The sequence below is a fragment of the Macaca thibetana genome, chromosome 14 (assembly GCF_024542745.1).
Source record: "Macaca thibetana thibetana isolate TM-01 chromosome 14, ASM2454274v1, whole genome shotgun sequence".
Lineage (NCBI taxonomy): Eukaryota > Metazoa > Chordata > Mammalia > Primates > Cercopithecidae > Macaca > Macaca thibetana.
Genome location: NC_065591.1, coordinates 66,789,993 through 66,811,885, shown reverse-complemented (window position 1 = coordinate 66,811,885; position 21,893 = coordinate 66,789,993). Strand labels below are relative to the sequence as shown.

The 21,893-nt window shown below is 48.8% G+C and overlaps 2 protein-coding genes across 7 annotated transcripts in view; both read right to left on the bottom strand.

Moving 5' to 3' along the window:
- The window catches only part of RPS3 (ribosomal protein S3), a 735,956-nt gene that overhangs the window by 232,394 nt on the left and 481,669 nt on the right, over positions 1–21,893 (bottom strand). The window lies entirely within an intron of this gene.
- SLCO2B1 (solute carrier organic anion transporter family member 2B1) overlaps positions 1–21,893 on the bottom strand; it is a 55,114-nt gene that overhangs the window by 16,840 nt on the left and 16,381 nt on the right. The window contains exons 5-8 of the mRNA XM_050756151.1: positions 19,684–19,917; positions 19,326–19,424; positions 16,535–16,725; positions 1,386–1,488 (exon numbers count right to left, since the gene is read on the bottom strand). Coding sequence (XP_050612108.1) covers positions 1,386–1,488; positions 16,535–16,725; positions 19,326–19,424; positions 19,684–19,917 — 627 coding nt within the window. The remainder of the gene's footprint in view (positions 1–1,385; positions 1,489–16,534; positions 16,726–19,325; positions 19,425–19,683; positions 19,918–21,893) is intronic.

Sequence of the window (21,893 nt, the reverse complement as noted above, 5' to 3'; positions counted from 1 at the left end):
AGGCCTAATTCCTTCCTGTTGCAGAAATCCTCAGTAAGGAATGAAGCAACCCCTGTGGATAGTACCCTCCTAAACCACAGGCAGCTCAGTTTACTATCCTAGGGCATGGTCAGAACAACAGTGGAACAAGAGTAATAATTGAAATAATTGTACCTTATATATGAGTGCAGTTTTTTTTAATAGCATAAAGAGGCTTTTCATTTTTCATCTCATTTGATTCTCATGATAGCCCTTGAGACAGGCAGAACAAGGATTATTGACCCAATCTTCCAGATGAGGAAACTCAATTTAGAAAAGGAAACTAACTTCTAGGCCGGGCGCGGTGGCTCAAGCCTGTAATCCCAGCACTTTGGGAGGCCGAGACGGGCGGATCACAAGGTCAGGAGATCAAGACCATCCTGGCTAACACAATGAAACCCCGTCTCTACTAAAAATACAAAAAAATTAGTCGGGCGAGGTGGCGGGCGCCTGTAGTCCCAGCTACTCGGGAGGCTGAGGCAGGAGAATGGCGTAAACCCGGGAGGCGGAGCTTGCGGTGAGCCGAGATAGCGCCACTGCACTCCAGCCTGGGCGACAGAGCGAGACTCCGTCTCAAAAAAAAAAAAAAAAAAAAAAAAAAAAAAAGAAAAGGAAACTAACTTCTTTAAGATTGTACACTGGTCACTGTTACGGGCAGGACTCAAATCCAAGTCTTCTGACCTGCCATCCGGAGCTCTGTAAGAACTGGGCACACGGCAGGCACTCACTCAATGCTCCTGGGGTCATGCTTTTGAGAAAGAATGGCCTGGTCATAATGCGTACTCTGGTTACTGATAGACTGAGTTCATAGTCTCATGATAATAGCCTCATGGACCTTAGATCATTGAGTCTCCTCCTCGCTATATAGATGGGGAAGCAGAGGCCCAGAAGAGAGCAGGGATCAGGGACAAAAGCCCAGGTTGTGGATTTTATCCCAGAGCTCTCTCTGCCCATGCCACTGCCTGGGAATTTCACAATTTCCTGATGGCCTCCCATTTGCAGGCTCAGTGGTGGGTGGGAGGGGAGGAAGGGTCATAGAGGAAGGGTCATAGAAGGCCTGACCTTCAGGAGCACAGGCTCAGACCTGAACTCATCTAGAAGCCCTGAGGGTTCTGAGAGCCAAAGAGGGAGGGAAGGGGCCTTGCTGGCCCATGCCTGGCCCATAGGGGATATTTTGAAAGCAATAAAAAATGATGGTCCAGGCAGAGAGGATTGCATGTGCAAAGACTAACAAGAAGTAGATGGTGCTCACACGGAGTCTGCAGGTAGAGAAGATGAATCAAGAAAGGCGGGAAGGACTGGATCCCGTACAGCCTCGAGGGCCCCTCTGGCCCTGGCTCCCCATAACCTGGTCTAAGCTGACTTACCTTTAATGAACTGGATCACAGTCAGGTTTGGTGCAATCTGGACTAGGCCATCCTGCTTCTTTGTGGACTCCCCAGGGCTCTGCTTAGAGGGAGAGTCCTTGTCCTGAAGGAGACATAAAACCAAGGACAGTCTGCTGGATACCAGCGATCCCATTCAGAGTGGGCTGTGGGCTGGGGAGGAGAGCTCTTGGAGAGGAGAGGGTGAGGGCCCTGTCATATCTTCAGGAGCAACTAAGGCCTGCAGTGTTCCATTTGTTCTTGGCCCTACAGGTACCCAACAAGTGGTTTTGAAAGAATGAATGAAATTCTTGTGGTTAAACTTCATCATCACCAGTATCCACATGGGTTAGTTGTCATGACCACTATTAACATCATAATAATCACCAACATTTTTAGGAAAATCACCACCATAATCATCGTCATCATTTCTATTCCTTTCAGCTTAAATATCACCCTCATTCACATCACCCATATCATTGTGACTAAATGACAAATTTAGTCATGACATTACCATCACAATATGATGATTGCTATTGTTATCTCTGTCGTGATCACCACCACCAGCACAATCATCATTATCACTGTCACCTGAACCTCCAGAATCACCACCACCATGATGATAATCAGAATCATCAACGTCATTATCACTGTCTCTATCATCATCATCACTACCATTGTCTTCACTGAGATCAGTATCACCAGCCTCATCTCCATCGCCACTTCCATCATCACCACCAATGCTACCCAAAACACCAACACACCAGTCCCGTCAATCTTCACTCCCACTGTCACTGCTCCTCTTGGATGAATCAGGTCATACCCAGAGGATGGGCTCAGCTTTGGGTCCAAGCTGTGAAGATGCCCATGGACACCCTGGAGTATGTCCCTCCACCTGGGCGGGGACCGCCTATGTGCAACTTTTGAAAAAGAGGGGACAAGAATATTGTGTGTGTGCAGGGAGGGGGCACAATCACCATCTTCTGATTGTCAGAAATAAGAAAGGAAATAATGATAAATAACGGTTAATGCCTACTAAGCACTTACTATATGCTGGGCACTGTTCTAATGACTAATGCGTAACTTACTGAAACCTCACAACCTCCTGAAGTATATACGTCCCTACCAACAACTTGGAGAAGGAAATAAGCGTCAAAAATCATTTTTAAGAAATGAAGTAGATACCATAATCATCACTTTTTGTCATGTAATAAAACTGAGACACAGAGAGAAAATAACTTGTTTCAAGCCACACAGATAATAAGTGGTCCAGCTAGGATTTGAATCCAGACATCTTGGCTCCAGAGTCTGAGCACTTCACTGGTATACTCTGCAGGAAGGGGGCAACCAATGCCAAGGGCACAGAGTACTCTGCCTACATTTCTCTAACAAAACTCTGTGAGGCAGGTACTATTACTGTGCACATATTTTAGATGAGGAAACTAAATCTTGGAGAAGTTGCTATGGGCACAGGGTCATTTGAATATAAGTGAGCAAGTGGAGTGCAATTTAGTTACATTTTTCTATGTAGGCTGAGGTCAGAATTAAAAGCGAAAAATTCCCTGGAAGAAAACTTATGCCGAGGCCGGGTGTGATGGTTCACAGCTGTAGTCCCAGCACTTTGGGAGCCTGAAGTGGGAGGATTGCTTAAGCTCAGGAGTTCAAGACCAGCCTGGGCAGCATGGCGAAACCTCGTCTCTAATAAAAATAAAAATAAAAATAAATCAGTCAGGCGTAGTGGCTCACCTCTGTAATCCCAGCACTGTGGGAGGGTGAGGCGAGTGGATCACCTGAGGTCAGGAGTTCAAGACCAGCCTGGCCAACATGACAAAACCCTGTCTCTACTAAAAATACAAAAATTAGCCAGGCATGGTGGCGCGTGCCTGTAATCCCAGGTACTAGGGGGGCTGAGGCAGGAGGATTGCTTGAACCTGGGAGGCAGAGGTTGCAGTGAGCTGAGGTTGTGCCACTGCACTCCAGCTTGGGCAACAGAGCAAGACTCCATCACAGAAAAAAAAAATTAGCCAGGTATGGTGGCATACACTGGTAGTCCCAGCTACTCAAGAGGATGAGGAGGGAGGATCATTTGAGCCAGGGAGATGGAGATTGTGTCAGAGGCGTTAGAATCAGAACGATTCCATGTTGACTGAGGGTTAGGAAAAATGAGGCTGGGACTTGCTGGGCTACATTCCCAAAAAGTCAGGGCATTCCTAGCCTCTAGATGTTGATGGTTAAAGGAACAGATTGAAAATGTTTACTAAATAGACCCAGACTTAGGAGTGTCCTGATATCCCGATGTCTTGAGAGCAGAAGCATTCCTAATTTTGCTTTAAAGATAATAATATCGATTCTTGCAAAATGTAGTAATTAAGAAAATCCTTGATCACAAACCCTTGTAGCAGAGCACATCTCCCCATGATCTTTTTTCATCCTATATAAACATATATTGTACCTAGGGTGGATGCGTTCCTCCTCTTACTTTCGGGAACACCCTGCTCTGCCTATGGAGTAGCCATTCTTTATTCCTTTACTTTCTTAATAAACTTGCTCTCACTTTATGGACTTGCCCTGAATTCTTTCTTGCATGAGAGTCAAGAACCCTCTTTTGGGGTCTGGATCTGGACCCTTTCTAGTAACAGTTGCAGTGAGCTGAGATCGTGCCATTGCACTCCAGCCTGGGCGATAGAGTGTTTCAAAAAAAAGACTTACCCGCAGTGTGGACAGTAGTTTAGAAGAGGCTGCCCTGGAAGGAAGCAAGCTCCCTGTAACTAGGAGTGTGCAGGCCAAGGCTTCCCCAAGTCCAGGGCCAGGGTGCCATGGGCCATAGGGAAGGAACTGTTGGGCTGGAGAGCGCTCATTTGGACTTCCTGGTTCTGCCTCCTCTTCCCATGTTGCCTGTGAGGTTCCTACAGGACTTACACTCTGGTTGGGTCTGACACTTTCTCTTTCTTCTCCCATCTCGTTTTCTCTGAGATCATCATGAGGCAAATTCTGGATTTCCCCACATTTCAGAAGCTTCATGTCAGCCACCACCTCTGGGGGGATCCCCTGTTCCATGCCTCCCCCACCTGGCTTCCTGATGTGGCTGGTTCAAGACTAGTCTGTCCCAGCAGGACAATTCATTCAAATATTAATTCATGTGTTTGTTCCCTTGGGCTTTTTTCCCTTTCTTCTCTCTTCTTTCATTCCAGCAGGGAGCAGGCTCTGGGGTTCCTGTCCTCAGGGGATGTTTGTGACATGTCAGAAAGCAGTAATAGGTTGCAAAGATTTCCCTTCCTGTCTTTTGTTTCCAGAGTTTGAGTCCCTTGAGGAGGTTCTGCTGGGTGTTGTGGTGGGTGTGAGCAGAGAGGGAGGCTCTGAGGATGAGGGGAAAAGAATACCATCTTCCCTAAAATAAAGCCTGGAAAAGAGGAAGGGGCAGAGACAGAGCAGTCTGTGGGTTCCATGAGCAGCAAGGTGCCACGTACCCTCTGAGACAGGGCCCACGGAAGCAATTCACCTCCAAGGGGCAGGATGCACGGTGACCTAGGGAGGCTGGGCTCCCATGTTCCCAGCCTCACCAAGACCTCTTCTCCAAGCACGGTAAGGGAACCACATGGGCCAGGATGGCAAGTGGGCATCACCATAGTGACCACAGTGGGCTGATGCTGATGTCTGCTGAGCGGGGGGCGCCCTGGTGCTTGGGCACTGTGTAAGACACAGGACCTTTGCTTCACCTTGGTCAGAGAGCTCTGAGAAAGGCTGAGATTGAATTTCTTGATGATCTGGCAGGATGGGCATTCACAGTAGAAATTAAGTTGATTTTTAAATAAAATAAAGAATGTCTATTTTATACATGCTTTAGGTCTGAGGCAAACCTTCTTTGACAACTTTCTCCCTTGTGGACCCTGAGCTCTGCAAGAGCAGGATTCACGTTTATCTTGTTTTCTGTTCAAACTCTTGTGCCTAGCAAGGGCCTAGGGTGAAATAGTGGTTCAATTGAAAGAGGAGTGCAAGAGATGGTTCTAACCAGCAGTGGGTGTAGCCAATGCCAGGCTTTTGGGGGAAGAAATGAAAGCAAGAGGAGATGCCATCATGCTCCCAGGGAGTTCTTGAACTGCTGATGGTTCCGAGACAGGCCAAGGGTCCACAGAGCACACCAGGGCTAGCGGAACTACCATTCCAGGACATGCCAGGCCACTGGTATATGGGCTGGTAGCTATGCATACATGAGCCTGCTCCATCTTCACTGGGACCTGCCAGCCATTCCTACACTCCTTTACACATGAGCAAACAAGCTCTGAAGGTAGGCAACTTGTTCAGCATCACATAACTAGAGAGTGGCAGGACTCAGATCCGAGCTCAAGCTTGCCTGAGTAGAAAACTCATGCTTTGACTGGGCTCACATCTATAATCCCAGCACTTTGGGAGGCCAAGGTAGGAGGATTGCTTGAGGCCAGGAGTTTGAGACTGGCCTGGGCAATATAGCAAGATTTCATTTCTATAAAAATGTTAAAATTAGCTGGGCATGGTGGCGTGCACCTGTGGTCCCAGCTACTCAAGAGCCTGAGGTGGAAGCATCACTTAAGCCCAAGAGTCCGAGGCTACAGTAAGCTATGATGGCACCGCTGCACTCTAGCCTAGGTGACAGAGCAACACCTTGACTCAAAAAAACCCTCATACTTTATCCACTAAGCCCCCTGAGTCAGACAGCCCTGATAAAGGACTGGAAGAATGTTTGTGGTGTGATTTGAAGGAACCTGAAATCCTACCTTTTCTTATTTTTTTGAGTAAGGCAGCCTGCGTGGATTATTCATTTATACCTTAGAGCTGCACTGCCTCATACAGCAGCTACCTGTCACGTATGGCTCTAAGCAATTGAAATGTGGCCAGTCCAAATTGAGATGTGCTGTAGGCATAAAATACACGTTGCATTTTGAAGACTTAGTATGAAAAAAGGAAAATGTTTCATCATTAATTTTTTACTATTATATGTTAAAATGAGAATATTTTAGATATAGTGGTTCAAATAATATGTATTATTAAAATTAATTTCTTTTACTTTTGCATGTGGACAAAAAAATTAGAATTACATATGTGGTTCATGTAACATTTCTTTTGGACATGCTGCCTTAAAGAGATTCAGTGAATCCTTGCTCCTTTCTGAGTCCCGTCTGAGCTCTGGGAGAGTGGTCTGGGAGGGGCGCCACAGTGATGGGAGGGTCCTGGATAGCTGAGAGAGAGTGCTGGAGTGAGTGCTGCCCCAGGAAACAGGAGGACAGGCTGGGGACAGACTGATCACTTCCCAACATTTTTTATCAGGAAGGGGCAGGGTAAGCAGAATCTTCTGAGTTCCTTGCCTGGGTTCCCTATTCTCATAAAGAGTAAAAACAACCACAATGTCGTCTGCTCCCATGTGTACATTCCTATTTGGTCTACACTGCACTTTTTTTTTTTTTTTTTTTTTTTTGAGGCAGAGCCTTGCTGTGTCTCCCAGACTGGAGTGCAGTGGTGTAATCTCAGCTCACTGCAACTTCCGCCTCCCAGGTTCAAGCAATTCTCCTGTCTCAGCCTCCCGAGTAGCTGAGACTACAAGCACACGCCACCACACCTGGCTAATTTTGTATTTTTAGTAGAGACGGGGTTTCACCATGTTGGCCAGGCTGGTCTTGAACCCCTGACCTCAGGTGATCTGCCCGCTTTGGCATCCCAAAGTTCTGGGATTACAGGGGTGAGCCACTGCGCCCAGCTACACTGCACTTTCTTTCTTTTTTTTTTTTTTTTTGAGACGGAGTCTCGCTCTGTCGCCCGGGCTGGAGTGCAGTGGCCGGATGTCAGCTCACTGCAAGCTCCGCCTCCCGGGTTTACGCCATTCTCTTGCCTCAGCCTCCCGAGTAGCTGGGATTACAGGTGCCTGCCAACTCACCCAGCTAGTTTTTTGTATTTTTTTAGTAGAGACGGTGTTTCACCGTGTTAGCCAGGATGGTCTCGATCTCCTGACCTCGTGATCCGCCCGTCTCGGCCTCCCAAAGTGCTAGGATTACAGGCTTGAGCCACCACGCCCGGCCTACACTGCACTTTCTTATCCATCATGTCGTTTAATTCCCACAATGGTCTGTCTGGTGCAGGGATTATTATTGCACCTATTTTACAGAAGAGAAGACTGAGGCCCCAAAAGGGGAAGTGTCACCCAGGCAGTTATTGGCAGAGCAGGCTCTCAAACCAAACCCAGGTTCTCTGGTCTCCCTGTCTCAGTCCTGTCTCCTGCTGTGAAAGAGCATGGGGTTTGGAACAGGAGAGGAGTGACAGACCTTCAGGGCCTGGGTGGTCAGGGGCAGCATCCAGGGAGAAGTGAGCTTTGGGGTTTGGGTAGATAGAAAGGGAGAGCAGATTTGAAGCAGAGGCACGGTGGTGGAAGGAGCCTGTCTTGTGCAGGACGCAGTGGGGACACCAACGTGATTACAGCGGTGCTTGACTGGGGCAGGGGCTGGGGCCAAAAGACCGGCCAGAGCCAGACTTGGGTGGTTTGGAAGGCCAGGCTGAGATTTTGGCTATATTCTGTGGCTGTTGGGAGCCCTAACTGTCCTTAGCTCCTGACCCTGTGTTCTCCACAGATTTCTGCTGCTTGCCCCCTCATCTGTTTTGAGGACAGCTGAGTAACAATGGGCTCCAGAAACAGGAAACGCCTCTGCTCAGTGCAGGGATTGCAGTGCGACCCATCTGGGCTGTGTTTGCCTGGGTCAGCAGCCCTGGATGGAGAAGGCTGCTGGAACTTCCCCTCTGGGGGCTCTTTGCTGATTGCTGCAAGCCTGCTGGACACCATGTGCTGTGTGTGGCTCAGCCCATGGAAGGCCCTCCTGTCTGCTGGGCCCCCAGGGATCCAGGCACTATCTGTGGTGACAGCTGAATTCCTGTTAAAAGAAGGCTTTGTCCAGGGGCTAGGTTCCCTGACCCACAGAGCCAATGTGGACCCTGGGGTGATATGGAACGCTCTGCCAGCCTCGGGTTCCTTCACATATCATCAAGGGAAGCACCACGGGGATGGGAGATCTGCTTAACTTCCTCCCATCCCATGAAAGAGAGTGTTTTTTCAGTAAGAGCTGAGTTTCCGTGAAGAATGAAACACGTTCCCAGCTTTCTTCTTTTCTTTTTTGAGGCAGAGTCTTTCTCTGTCACTCAGGCTGGAGTGGTGCAATGACACGATCTCGGCCAACTGCAACCTCCGCCTCCCGGGTTCAAGCGATTCTCCTGCCTCAGCCTCCCAAGTAGCTGGGATTTCAGGCGCCCACCACCACGCCTGGCTAATTTTTTGCATTTTTAGTAGAGACGGGGTTTCGCCATGTTGGCCAGGCAGGTCTCGAACTTCTAACCTTAGGTTAGAAATCAGTATATTAAAGAGACAGAGAGCTGAATTTATTATACATTTAAAAATAACAAAGACACTTTGGGAGACTGAGGCAGGTGGATCATCTGAGGTCAGGAGTTCAAGGCCAGCCTGGCCAACATGGCGAAACCCCAACTCTACTAAAAATGCAAACATTAGCCAGGCATGGTGGTGCATGCCTGTATTCTAGCTACTTGTAAGTCTGAGACAGAAGAATCGCTTGAGCCCGAGAGACAGAGGTTGCAGTGAGCCAAGATTGCGCCCCTGCACTCCAGCCTGGGTGACAGAGCGAGACTCCATTTCAAAATAAATAAATAAATAAATAAATAAATAAATAAATAAAACTAAGAGAGGGACCGGGGCCAGGTGTGGTGGCTCACGCCTTTAACTCCATCTCTTTGGGAGGCCAAAGCAGGCAGACCACTTGAGGCCAGGAGTTCAAGACCAGCGTGGCCAACATGGAGCCTGTAGCCTATAATCCCAGCTACTTGGGAGGATGAGGCAGGAGAATTGCTTGAACCTGGGAGGTGGAGGTTGCAGTGGGCCAAGATTGCACCACTGCACTCCAGCCTGGGTGACACAGTGAGACTCTGTTTCAAAAAAACAAAACAAACCAAACAAAACCAACAACTAAGAGAGTATAATTGGAACATTTGTAACACAAAGAAATGATACATTCTATTGATTGGTTATACATTGAAAAATAAATTTAAAAAATAAGAAATGATAAATTCTTTCTTGTTTCTTGAGGTGTTGGATACCCCATTTACTCTGATATAATTATTACACATTGTATGCCAATTCAAAATCTCTCACGTAGGCTGGGCGCAGTGGCTCATGCCTGTAATCCCAGAACTTTGGGAGGCTGACGGGCGTGGATCACTTGAGGTCAGGAGTTGGGGATCAGCCTGGCCAACATGGTAAAGCCCCATCTTTACTAAAAATACAAAAATTAGCTGGGTATGATGGCGGGGACTTGTAATCCCAGCTACTCAGAAGGCTGAGGCAGAAGAATCACTTGAACCCTGGAGGCAGAGGTTGCAGTGAGCCGAGATTGTGCCACTACACTCCAGCCTGGGTGACAGAGAGAGAGAGACTCTGTCTCAAAAAGCAAACAAACAAAGAAAACCAACCAACCAACCAAACAAACAACTCATGTACCTGATAAACATATACACCTACTATGCACCCATAAAAATTTGAAAACATTTTTAAAAAGAAAATGAAAAAACACAAATTTTCAAATAAAAGAATATATTTAAATCAAAGAAAAGAGAGAGAACTGCACTCCCACGCTTATTGCAGCACCATTCACAGTAGCCAAGATATGGATTCAACCAAAGACTCCATCAATGGATGAGTGGATAAAGAAAATGTAGTATGTATACCCAAAGGAATACTATTTGGCTTTAAAAAAGAAGGAAATCCTGTCATTGTGAAAACATGGATGAACCTAAGGACATCATGTTAAGTGAAATAAGCCAGGCACAGAAAAACAAATACTGCGTGATCTCAGGTGTGGAATATAAAAAAGTCAAACTCATAGAAGCAAAAAGCAGAAGGGTAGTTACCAGAGCAAGTTGTTAGTCAAAGGATACAAAATTTCAGTTAGACAGGAGAAATAAGTTCAGGCAATCTATTGTACATCATAATGAGTCCAGTTAATAACAATATATTGCATACTGAAAAATTGCTAAGAAAGTAGGTTTCAAGTATTCTCACCACACACACACAAAGATAAGGAAGTGAGGTAAGGCATGTGTTAAACAGCTTAATTTATCCACTCCCCAATGCATACATAGATCAAAACATCATGTTCCACCATAAATACATACAATTTTTACTTGTCGGTTGAAAAACTAAATTTAAAAAATAAAAAAGTTAAAAACCATGTAAAAAGAAAAAGCATATAAGGTTAGAAAAAAGGCACCTTTTCTATTAGTTTTCCCCTTCAGAGCTGGCCTGCTCCGAGAAAGATGCCAAGAACAAGCGCTCCTGTTTACTGTGCCTGCGCTTTGGCACTGAACTGCCCACCTCACCGCTTTGCCTCACTTCATTCTTACAAAGACGCCGAGATGCAGATGTTACGGTTATACCCATTTTACAGATTTCAGAATTAGTAAGTAGCAGAGCCTGGCTGGTATGGTGCGGCCACCATATTGCATGGTAGATGCACCTGACAGTACTAGCTTCTTAAGCATATCCTGAGAATGATCCTATGGCCTAAACAGAATGTGCGTTTGGAGTTCTTTTTTTTTTTTTTTTTTTGAGATGGAATCTTGCTCTGTTGTCTAGGCTGGAGTGCAGTGGCGCAATCTCGGCTCACTGCAACCAATGCCTCCCAGGTTCTAGCGATTCTCCTGCCTCAGCCTTCCAAGTAGCTGGGGCTACAGGTGCACGCCACCATACCCAGCTAATTTTTATATTTTTAGTAGAGACAGGTTTCACCATCTGGCCAGGCCGGTCTCAAACTCCTGACCTCAAGTGATGTGCCCACCTCAGCCTCCTAAAGTGCTGAGATTACAGGTGTGAGCCACCACAGCCAGCCTCATTTGGAGTTCTGAGCTAAGGAATCTGGGAGTGGCCAACCCAGAGATTCATTTCTTATTTATGAAGGACATCTGAACCCCCGGCTCATCCCATGAAACGCAGGCTGTATGAAGGATCAAAGCCCTTTGTTTTGGGTTAAGTGAAGGTGGCCAGGTGGAGGGTGCCATATAATTTGCATGGTTTTTACAAATGGTAGTGATTCTCTGTACAGCCCACCACCACTGGACCACCCTGTATGTAAGTTCCCTCAATAAACCCGATGTCTTGTTTGCTAACTCCGAGTCTTCTCTTCAGCCCCTTTAGCATGGTGCCATCCCTATTGAAGTCAACAGGCCTCCAGCATGACATGTGTCTAACCCCTGCCATGTCTAGCCCTGTCCCTGCCACTGCAGGATGCCTTAGACACCAAGGAAGCTCACATGGTGCCTCTTGGGCCTGATCAGCTACCTTTCATCTCTTCTTTAGCCTCAGTCTCCTCCTCTGACAAATGGCAGTATTGGACTAGCTCTGCTGGTTTTTAGGAACAGAACCCTTTTCCCAATTGAAATCTCATTCTTTAGATTTAGTCTTTAGACAGGTATGAAAACACACACTTCAGTCCGAGTAGTTCTATATTTTGTGTGTGTGTGTAGAGGCGTGGAAGGCCCTTAGCCCTGCTCGGTGATACCCCTCCTCCTCCTCCCTATGGTGGTACCCTTGGGGTTCTGTGGGGTTCAATTCAAAAAACCAGTCAAGCAGATCGCCCCAACAGGGCCTCAAGCCATGATGTTAAAGGAAGCTCTATGTGCAGACCTGGTGGTCTGGGGGAGCCTTTCCTCAGCTATTTGGTGCCAGGACCTGGCTTTGTACAGACCAGTACAAGGGCCTGTGGTGCTGTCCAACCTCTGGACATGTCTTTAACCCTCTATGGGCCAATCCATCCATCAGTGAGATGCAGCGGGGTCTAGAGGCAGTGCCTGCAAAGAGGAGGCACTGGGGGCTAGAAGGCCTGCAGCACCTCAGAACTCACAGATGCTGCCGTGGAGACACAAAGCCCCAGGGAAATGGAGGCTTCCTGGCTGGGCAAATCCTGATAGACCAGCCCTAAGTCCTGGGTTTTAAGGACCATTGGCACCTCACACTCCTGTCCTCCATCTCTGACCATTCTCCCAAAGAAGTACATGGAAGTTAACGACTGGAAGACCGTGGACATCACAGGCTTACAGACTCTTAGCCAAAATTGCAGCCATTTAGAAATGTGGATTTGGGGAGTCATAGGCCTTTCGAGGCACAGACTTTTAGAATAATGTAAGTACTTGAGAAGCTCTATTAGAAATACAGACTTTAAAACCATATAATTTTAGAATCCCAAACTCTCAGACATATTCCAGAAATAACAGACACATAGATTCCTGGTCTCTGTGGTCAGAGTCCGGTGGTGCTCAGAGGCTGGAGAGGGACAGGGGTCCTCATGGAACAGGCTTGCCTGCCAGAAAGTAGCTCTATGGGCCCCTCTGAGCCCCTGACCCAGCCCCAAGGGCAGGTTCTCAGAAGGACCAGAGGGCATGGTGGGCACAGGAGAGTTGCTGGCTGAATGGGAGCACCACCACCACCACAGGGACAGATGGGGAAGAAGAATCTGTCAGGAAGCCCTCAAGAGACCATCTTTACCCCACAGACCCTGCAGAGCCATCTGCCAGGAGTCCTTGGGCCTAGCAGGACCTTGGGGACTGGCTGATTGTAGACAGGAAGACTGAGGCCTAGAGGGAGGTGAGGCCTGTCCTGGGTCACTCCTATGAGGGTCTCTTGGTAGCACCTGAGCTCCGAGGCCACAGATACAGGGACAGAGCCAAAGGCAAGAAAGTAGGGCTCCTGTCCCCTCCCATCCCCTGCATGGCCTCCCCCAATCCCATCTCTTACTCTTCTACTCTACTCTTCATGGGGACTGCTAATGCCCCCTGCCCCCCAGGCAGAGAATCCCATAATCATGGCCATGGGAGAAACCTGAGCTGTCATTCATCATTCCCCATCTCTCTGCATCTGGCCTTCCTTCACCTTCTCAGACCTCCTTGGGGCAGGGGCTGTGGAATGTACGCCTCTTTTCCCCTGTAAAAATGCTCACATATTGCTCCAGAGACAGTGAGTCATTTAGAGATGGCCTTGAACCTGTCAGGGGCGACAGACCTTGTCTGATCTGCTACCCATTTGATAGATAGAGACACTGAGGCCAGAAACCTTCTCTGGGCCACATAATTCTTGTATTACATACTGCCATCTCCTGGATATCTTTAAAAACAGCATTTACTTCGAAGAGGGTATTTAGGGGACCCTGGAACCCTGAGCCTGGGAGGGGACGCCTGGTGAGATTTCAGAGTTAGCTCTGCCCTTCACTTTCTCCTCTTGCCCATTCTCTCGCCCTGCAGAAGATACACATCCCATGTCTGGAGGTCTGGACTTTCTGGAAGCCAATTCAGCCTCATTGGGCCTTTGCTCCTGGTTTATTCAACTCCCGATTGGTGGCCCTTCTGAGCCAGGCCAACCAGCTTTACTGCAAGCAGACCCGGCCAAGGCAGCCTCAGGGAGGTGGAGGAACAATTCCTCCCACATCAATATTTATTGCCTGAGAGCTGCTGGAAGCAGATCATCATGTTCTTAGCCCTTGTTTCTTTTTAAAGAACCTCTCACCCCCTTCCCTCCCCACTCCCCATCCCCAATGTGCTGACAGATTGAATCCAGACAGCCAGACAGGTTCACAGCTGGGGAGCCAGGGTTTCAAAGCATCATAGAGACACAGCTCTTAAAATTTGAGTCTCTGAATCATAGCGGCTCCGACTCAAGGAATCGTGCATTCTTGGAATCCGAGGCACACAGGATATTGCTCCAGGAGCCTAACCTCAGCATCTTACACAGCAGCACAGAATGCGGAAGTGGCTTGCTGCTCAAGGTCATATGGCTGGCATGTGACAGAGCCCAGTGCAGTCTCCCACCCCTAAACTTTGCTTCTGCCACCTATCCCACCCATGGCTCAACTGGCATTCTTCTCTGTTAAAATTTAGGACTCAATTTGGAGATCATCTGTAACCAGCAATGTAGGCTCTCTCTCTTTCCTTTATGAACATCACCCCACCTCTAAGTTCTAGGAATTTCATCGTATCCAAACTTTGGCCTGAGCTAGGCAGAATCAGAAAGGCCCAGCTGTGGTTTCAAACTGTCTTCTTCCCCTGAAATTGCTCACTCCCTGGCAGCTGCTTCCCCCTGCCTCTGAGACAGCTGCACCCAATCCCAGCATCAGCCCAACTCATCACTGTCTTGGGGACATCCTGCAGCAGGGCAGCTATGTGTAGTCCCCAACCTGGGTAGCTCCCAGATGCACCTCTATCCCCTCACTGCTGATGCATGGCTTCCACCTGGCCTGGACCACCATCAGAGCTGTCTGATTTCTCTCCCTGCCCCCACCCTCTCCAAACATATTCAAATGCATCAACCTGACACAGAAATGCTCTTGCAGCAAAAACATTCAACAGGATTTTTATAAATTGTCCCTTTGAAATTAGAATTACTTAGCAACAAGTAAGTTACTTAATTTATGATTGTCTGTGATTTCTTAACAGCCACCTCCCATACTTGGCAAAGAGGAAATCTAATGCACAAATTTTCAGAATGTAATGAAATGTGTATAAGTATTTAAAAAAATTAATGAACTTGACATTACTGGCATGTAATTAAACTTTTAGGCCTGGCACTGTGGTTCACACCTGTAATCTCAGCACTTTGGGAGGCCTAGGTGGGCAGATCACCTGAGGTTAGGGGTTCGAGACCAGCCTGGCCAACATGGTGAAATGCCATCTCTACTAAAAATACAAAATTAGCCAGGCGTGGTGGCGCACGCCTGTAATCCCAGCTATTTGGAAGGCTGAGGTGGAAGAATCACTTGAACCTGGGAGTTGGAGGTTGTGGTGAGCCAAGATCTAGCCTGGCCAATAGGGTGAGACTCCGTCTCAAAAAATAAAAATAAATAAATAAATAAACTTTAAAAATTGTTTCTATTTTGTCATTTTCTTTTTAATTTGAAGCCAATTTGTTGTTTTTCAGGCCTCGTGTTTTTGTGGGTACCTGGAAAACTTGGAAGTCCCTGGCCCAGAATACTCTGTTTTGCCTAGTGGCTCATGTGATCCTGTCCTCTCCTACCAGCTTTGTGACCCTGGGCAAATCCCTGCACTAGGCTGGGCCTCTGTGTCCTCTTCTGAGGAGAGACCCACCTGCCGCAAGAGTGGAGAAGGGGGATTCTAGACACCCTGGAGCATCACACCGGTCGTGACTTGTCCATGAGTCTGTGTCCTCCCTAGACTGTGCCCGCTGGAAGGGTGGAGGCCATGGACTGATCTTCAGGTCCAGCCTGGGCCCTGCACTCTGTGCATGTTTGTCCCCTTCACTGTCCCCGAAAGGGCCAGGTTTATTTCTATAGCCAAATCTTTCACGCAGGATGTTTCTGTGCCTGGAATCTCTGATCCTCTCTCCTTTCTGTGCTTCCACACATCCTTCAAAGTCCAGCTGAAATCCCTCCTCTTCAGGGAGGTCTTCCCAGACTGTCCTACCCACTCTCCCAATTCTTAACATTCCTATGGCATGTTCAGAATTTACAAAAACTTTAAGTGATGAGCACAGAGGCCATACTGTAGTGGTTAGCATGAGGGGCATGGGCTCAGAGAGGTGCGGGTTCTCATCCCAGCACTGCCCTTGCTTGCTGGCTTTGTGATCTTGGGTAAGTCACTTTCCAACATTGGCTCTGGGTCTCCTCAGCTGTGGAGAGGGCAGGTGATATTCACTGCGCAAGGTTGTCAGAAAGATGTGATGGAGCCCAGGCAGAAAGCATAGTGCCCAGTGGGGATGCAGTGTAATTTTTTTTTTTGAGACAGAGTCTTGCTCTGTCGCCCAGGATGGAGTGCAGTGGCGTGATCTCAGCTCGCTGCAACCTCCACCTCCCGGGTTCAAGCGATTCTCCTGCCTCAGCCTCCCGAGTAGCTGGGACTACAGACACCCGCCACCACAGCCGGCTAATTTTTTGTATTTTTAGTAGAGATGGGGTTTCACCATGTTAGCCAGGATGGTCTCGATCTCCTGATCTACCCGCCTCGGCCTCCCGAGGTGCTGGGATTACAGGCGTGAGCCACCGCACCCAGCCGAAGTGTAATGTTACAAAGGAGAACAAGTGGGTGGGGCTGGAGCCTGGACCCAGACAGGTAACATGGAGGGAGCTTACCTTCCTGGCAGGTGAGTCTGTGACTGCTAAGACCTTTCGCCGAAACTGAAGCTCATGTTTTTCTTTGGGCATTTCCTTGGGGAAGAAGAAGTAGGGGATGGCAGCCAGGGCCACTGAGCCAGCAGCAATGAGGAAACCCAGCCACCAGGCACCCACCCATCGGGGGTCCTTTATGGTCAGGCTGATACCACCTGGAAGAGAAGAGCATGGTGACGTTAGCGTCAGGATGATAGGCTGTCACTTCTAAGCCACCATCCTGGGACTGGCCTCTGAGACATGAGGTGGCCCAGGCTGGGAGTCAGGAGACCTGAGTTCCAGTCTGCTCTGCCAGGTGTGTCCTGTGTGACCCTGGGCAAGTCCTTGGCCCTTTCTGAGTCTTGGCTTCTTCAACTACTGAGGCAATGTAGTGCAGTGGTCAAGGCCATGGACTCCGGAGGTGAACTGCTGGGTCTGAATGCCATTACTAACTCATAACCTTGGGCAAGCTACGTAACCTCTTTGTGCCTCAGTTTTTGTCCTTTGTGAAATATAGATATTAGTAGCTTCCAAATCATAGAATTGTTGTGAAAATTAAAGAAATTAATAGATGTGAAGCACTTAGAAGAGTGTGTGCCGTAGAGGTACCTGCCCATCCTCCTCTTCCTCCTTCTCATTACTATTGTGATTATTATTCTTAAATGAAGGGTTAGGATTACTGTTGTGTTTCTCAGACCTGTGTTATCCCCAGGGATGTTTGTCAAAAATTGCCTTACCGAGGACCCACTTAGAATGACCACAGAGTGGGGTGGGAAGGTGATCAAGGAACCCATACCTTTAACAAGTTCCCCAGATGATTTTGATCCCTACCTAGGTTTAATTAGAACTAGATTATCCCAGATGTGCCTCCTGGCTGGAACACACAAAGCTCCTGTCATACTTCTTAATCCCAAGGCTGAGTTGCGTACATTCTCCTTCAATTTCCACAGCATCCGAAAATGCTTCATAAAAATACAAATGAGCTGGGTGCAGTGACTCAAGCCTGTAATCCCAGCACTTTGGGAGGCTGAGGTGGAAGGATCATTAGAGGCCAGGAGTTCGAGACCACCCTGAGCAACATAGTGAGGCCTTGTCTCTACAAATAAATTAAAAAGTTAGCCAGATGTGATGGTGCACACCTGTAGTCTCAGCTACTCGAGAGCCTGAGGTGGGAAGATTGCTTGATCTCAGGCATCCAAGGCTGCAGTAAGTTAGGATAGTGCTACTGCGTGAGGGGCAGAGTGAGACCCTGTCTCAAAAATAAGAAAAACCAAATGCTCCTTGATATAACAACCCCACATGCAGAGCTGGTTCCCCTCGTGCTTGATCCTAAGTTCCTCCCAGGCAGGGACCAGAGGACTCAGTTGGCACTTAGCAAATGTACCTGTAATGCTGAGGATGGGTTTGGCTTTTGCAGTGATTAGACTTGATTCTCTCCTTACTTTTTAATCTCTCCTGCCTGCATGTCAGGCTGGTGAGAACTCACACATGCACCTCTCCAGCCCCTCTGCTTCTCTCATATCAGTCTGTGCCTGCAGCTGGCATGATCTGCCTACCTTGTGAAATCCCCCATGGAGAAGGGAGTTTTGAGGTGGCAGGTTGGTTCACAGAAATGTCACATCTGCCCGTGGAGATGCCCCATCTGCCTGGACAATGTCAACAGTCAGAAAACACACCCCCTTGCATGGAGCTGAGGTATGTCGGGGGACATCTAGGGAACCCCTGACTCCCAGGACTTTTCTTTCAGGGGAGGGAGAGGTTGCAGCCAGAGCCCACACTCTGGACCCAGCCTTCCAGAAGGAAAGCGGGCGGGGCAGGGCTGTCCCTAGTGGCTGCTGTTCAGAGCTGTGCAGACCTGTCCTGGCTGCAGGCACTTGTGGGCAAAAGCTGGGGAACAAGAAGCAGCGTCTGCATGTTCATTCACACACACACACATTACCTGAGGCTCCCAGGACCTGGCAGAAAGTCTGCAGGTGAGAATGGCAGGAGGCAGGAGGCACCTCTGGAGCTGCTTGGTTTGATGAGTTAGGAGCTGGGATGCCACAGTGACACGCTCTAACAGGAGTACCCTACTGCTCTCCAAGGACTCCAGAGCCCCAGAATCCCCAACACCCCTCCCTCCTGGCCAGCCTCTGACCAAGCGTCAGTCCCACTCCTTGGCCCACTCTGACCACTGCCTGAACTAGAGACTACTGTTTCCCAAATGGTGCCCCTGGCAGTTTCCTAGGCTCTGAGCTGGTCAGAACTAGAAGGATTCTTAGAGGTCACAGTAAATGCCCCATCTGAGAGAGGCCCAGGGTAATACTTTGAGTCACCAAGTTCTGCTCCAAAAGTTCTCTCCAGTGTGCACTGTCCTTTCTGTTTAACTCAAGTCTTGTTTCCCCCTAAAGACGGAGGCTCCCTACAGGTCAAAAGAGTGCGCTCTTTCACCTGCCCCACAGCATGTGTGAGCAGGGGGCTGAGGGCCTGGGGAAGGTGGGGTATGGAACAAGGCGAAGACTCCTAGTAATAGTAGTGACAGCAACCACGGTTCCTCATCTGATGGCATTTTACAGTTTACCTCCACCATCTCACTGGACTCCAATTGCAGCTTTAGGAGACAGACAGGACAGAGATTTTCTCACAGATGAGAAAGCTGAGGTTCGAGAGGCTAAGAGGCTTGCCCAAGGTCAGTGGTGCTGTTAGGATTTGAACCGAGGTTCCCTGGCTCAGTGTCTCCTATGAGAGTGGCAGTCAGTTAGCTAGGGTCTAGCAAACGTGTGCTCCTGAGGCTCACCTTCTGGCATCTGGTTAATGTCCACATAAAGGCGCAGCATGAGGCTGCCCAGCCCAAAGGCCAGGCCTGGCCCCATCATGGTCACTGCAAACAGGATCCCTACAACACAAAGCCTGGGTTAGGATCCTCTAGTCCTGGCTTCCCTCCTCAGACCAGTGCCTGCCCAGTCTGTGATGGGCAAGAACACTCTGTCTCCCCTGGTCAGGGATGGGGAAGTCTCCAGGGCTTCCCTGGACCTTTCCCGGCCAGACGGGGCAGGGGGCAGGGACTCCATCTCCAGCCCCAACCCTGGGTCTCTCTTCCTCCTAGCTGAGCCTGGCCTGACCATCAGAGGCCAAGGGATGAGACTGGTCCTTACCGAGGTAGAGGGGTGAGTTGCTGTTGTGGGCAAAGTCATCGATGTAGGAGATGCCAAAGGGCTGAATGGGCACCCCACCCACGCCCAGCAGGGTCTGTGCCACGAACATGATCCCCACCACACTCAGATGCCGGGTTTCTGTGTAGCTCGAGCAGTTTCCGTTGGAGTGGGTCCGGGCTGGGGCTGAGGTTGTGGGCAGGCACAGGGAAGCCTTGAAGTCCTGTGGCATATCCTCTGAGAGACGACAATGAAAAAATGTTACAACAATAGCTAAGACTTAAATAGCACTTCCCCGGGGGAAGGTACTCTTCTAAGTGCTGTGTGTAAAAATAATTCGAGCCCCACAGCAAACCTCGAGGGGGAGTGCCCTCATTACGCCTGTTTCACAGGTGAGGAAACTGATGCTTAGACAGAAACTAGTAAGGGGACAGGGCCAGGATTGGAACCCAGGGGGTCTGGCTTTAGGGTCCATGCTCTTAAACTGCCCTACACCACCTTTCTGACCAGAGGCATTTGCAAGTGCCACAGCAACGGCGGCCCCTGCGTGGGGCGGGGCGGTCAAAGGGGGTGCAGTTTGAACTGGGTCCAGAAGAATAAACACAATTTACCAGAAAAAGAGGGAGGGGAGGGGTGTTCTAGGGAGAGGTCACAGTACAGGTAAAACCCAGGGACTTGAAAGGGCACCGTGCCAGGAGAATGAGAAGTTCAGAATGGCTAGATCACAAACTGTGAGGGCAAGGCCAGGGTTGAAGTCACGGTGAAGCAGGGTGGGGCAGCTGGGGCTGGATTGTGGAGGGCCCTGGGGCCCTTGGTGTTCACTTTGGGGGAGGGTTCAGTGTCAGCTTGGGACACAGATGCAGTGTACAGAAAAGAATTTCTTAATTTAGTTACCTGACATTTGTTCCCTGGAGCTCACCAATATTTGGTGAGCAAACTTGAGGAGACCCTCACACTATTATTATCCCAAATGTGGCTGTAGAAGCAGCCTTCTCTCTGCGGCTCTCCATTTATGGAGCTGAGACTCTGAGCTGTGTCAGTCCAGCCAGGAGAGCCACTTCCTTGGGCTGCAAAGAGCCATGTGAAACAAGGTCAAGAACCTGAAAGAAGCCTTCCATGGAGGCTGCCTGGGACTTGCTGTGTGACTTCACAGAGGCCCTTACCCACTCTGGGCCTTGGTTTCTTCATCTTTCACACGAAAGAAAGAACAAAGTTTGCCCAGATGCTGTGGCTCACGCCTGTAATCCCAGCAATTTGGGAGGCCGAGCGGGGTGGATCACTTGAGGTCAGGAGTTTGAGACCAGCCTGGCCAACATGGAGAAACCCCATCACTGCTAAAATACAAAAATTAGCCAGGTGTGGTGCTACATGCCTGTAATCCCAGCTACTCAGGAGGCTGAGACAGGAGAATTGTTTGAACCTGGGAGGTGGAGGTTGCAGTGAGCCAAGTTTGCACCACTGCACTCCATCCTGGGCGACAGAGTGAGATTCCATCTCAAAAAAAAAAAAAAAAAAAAAAAAAAAAAAAAAAGAACAAAGTTCTCCAGATAAGGAATTCAGAAGTGGAAGAATTCAGCAGTTCAGAGCAGCAGCTAAGGTAGCGCTACCTGGGTGTGTCCTTGGGGCAGTTCCTCCCCTCTCTGGGCCTTGGTTTCCTCACTTGTGAGCAAGTAGTGATAATCCCTGCCTTCTGGGGTCATGAACGTTAAGAGTGGTGGGTGGTGAGCATGCCCAGGCATGGGGCCTACTAGACGTTAGATGCGACAATTATTAGAGAGGTTATGTCTGCCTTCCCCATCCCTGTGTCCCCAGTGCCCCGCAGAGGGCCTGGCACAGAACACAACTTCATCAGTATTGGATGAAGAATGAGTGAATGGAATAACCTGGACTGTCAGAACAGGAGGGGAGTTTGGAGATCCCCGAGTCTCTCCCATTCTTTGGGCTGATGTAAAGATGGAGGCTCAGACAGGAGAAGGGATTTGCTAAAGGATTCAGGGGCACCTATTGCAGAGGGAGGTTGTATGGTAGTGAGGATGAAGAACATGTGTGTCCTTGCACAGAAAAACCTCTGTAAAGTGAAAATTCTGTACAAAGAAATGTGAGGAAATATTGTGTTTTGGTATTCCAAGCAGTTCTCTTGACAAGTTTCCATGCAGGCCTAGAGAACCACTCCGCATTCTTCATGCACGTGCTGGGCTTTCCCATTTCCCTGC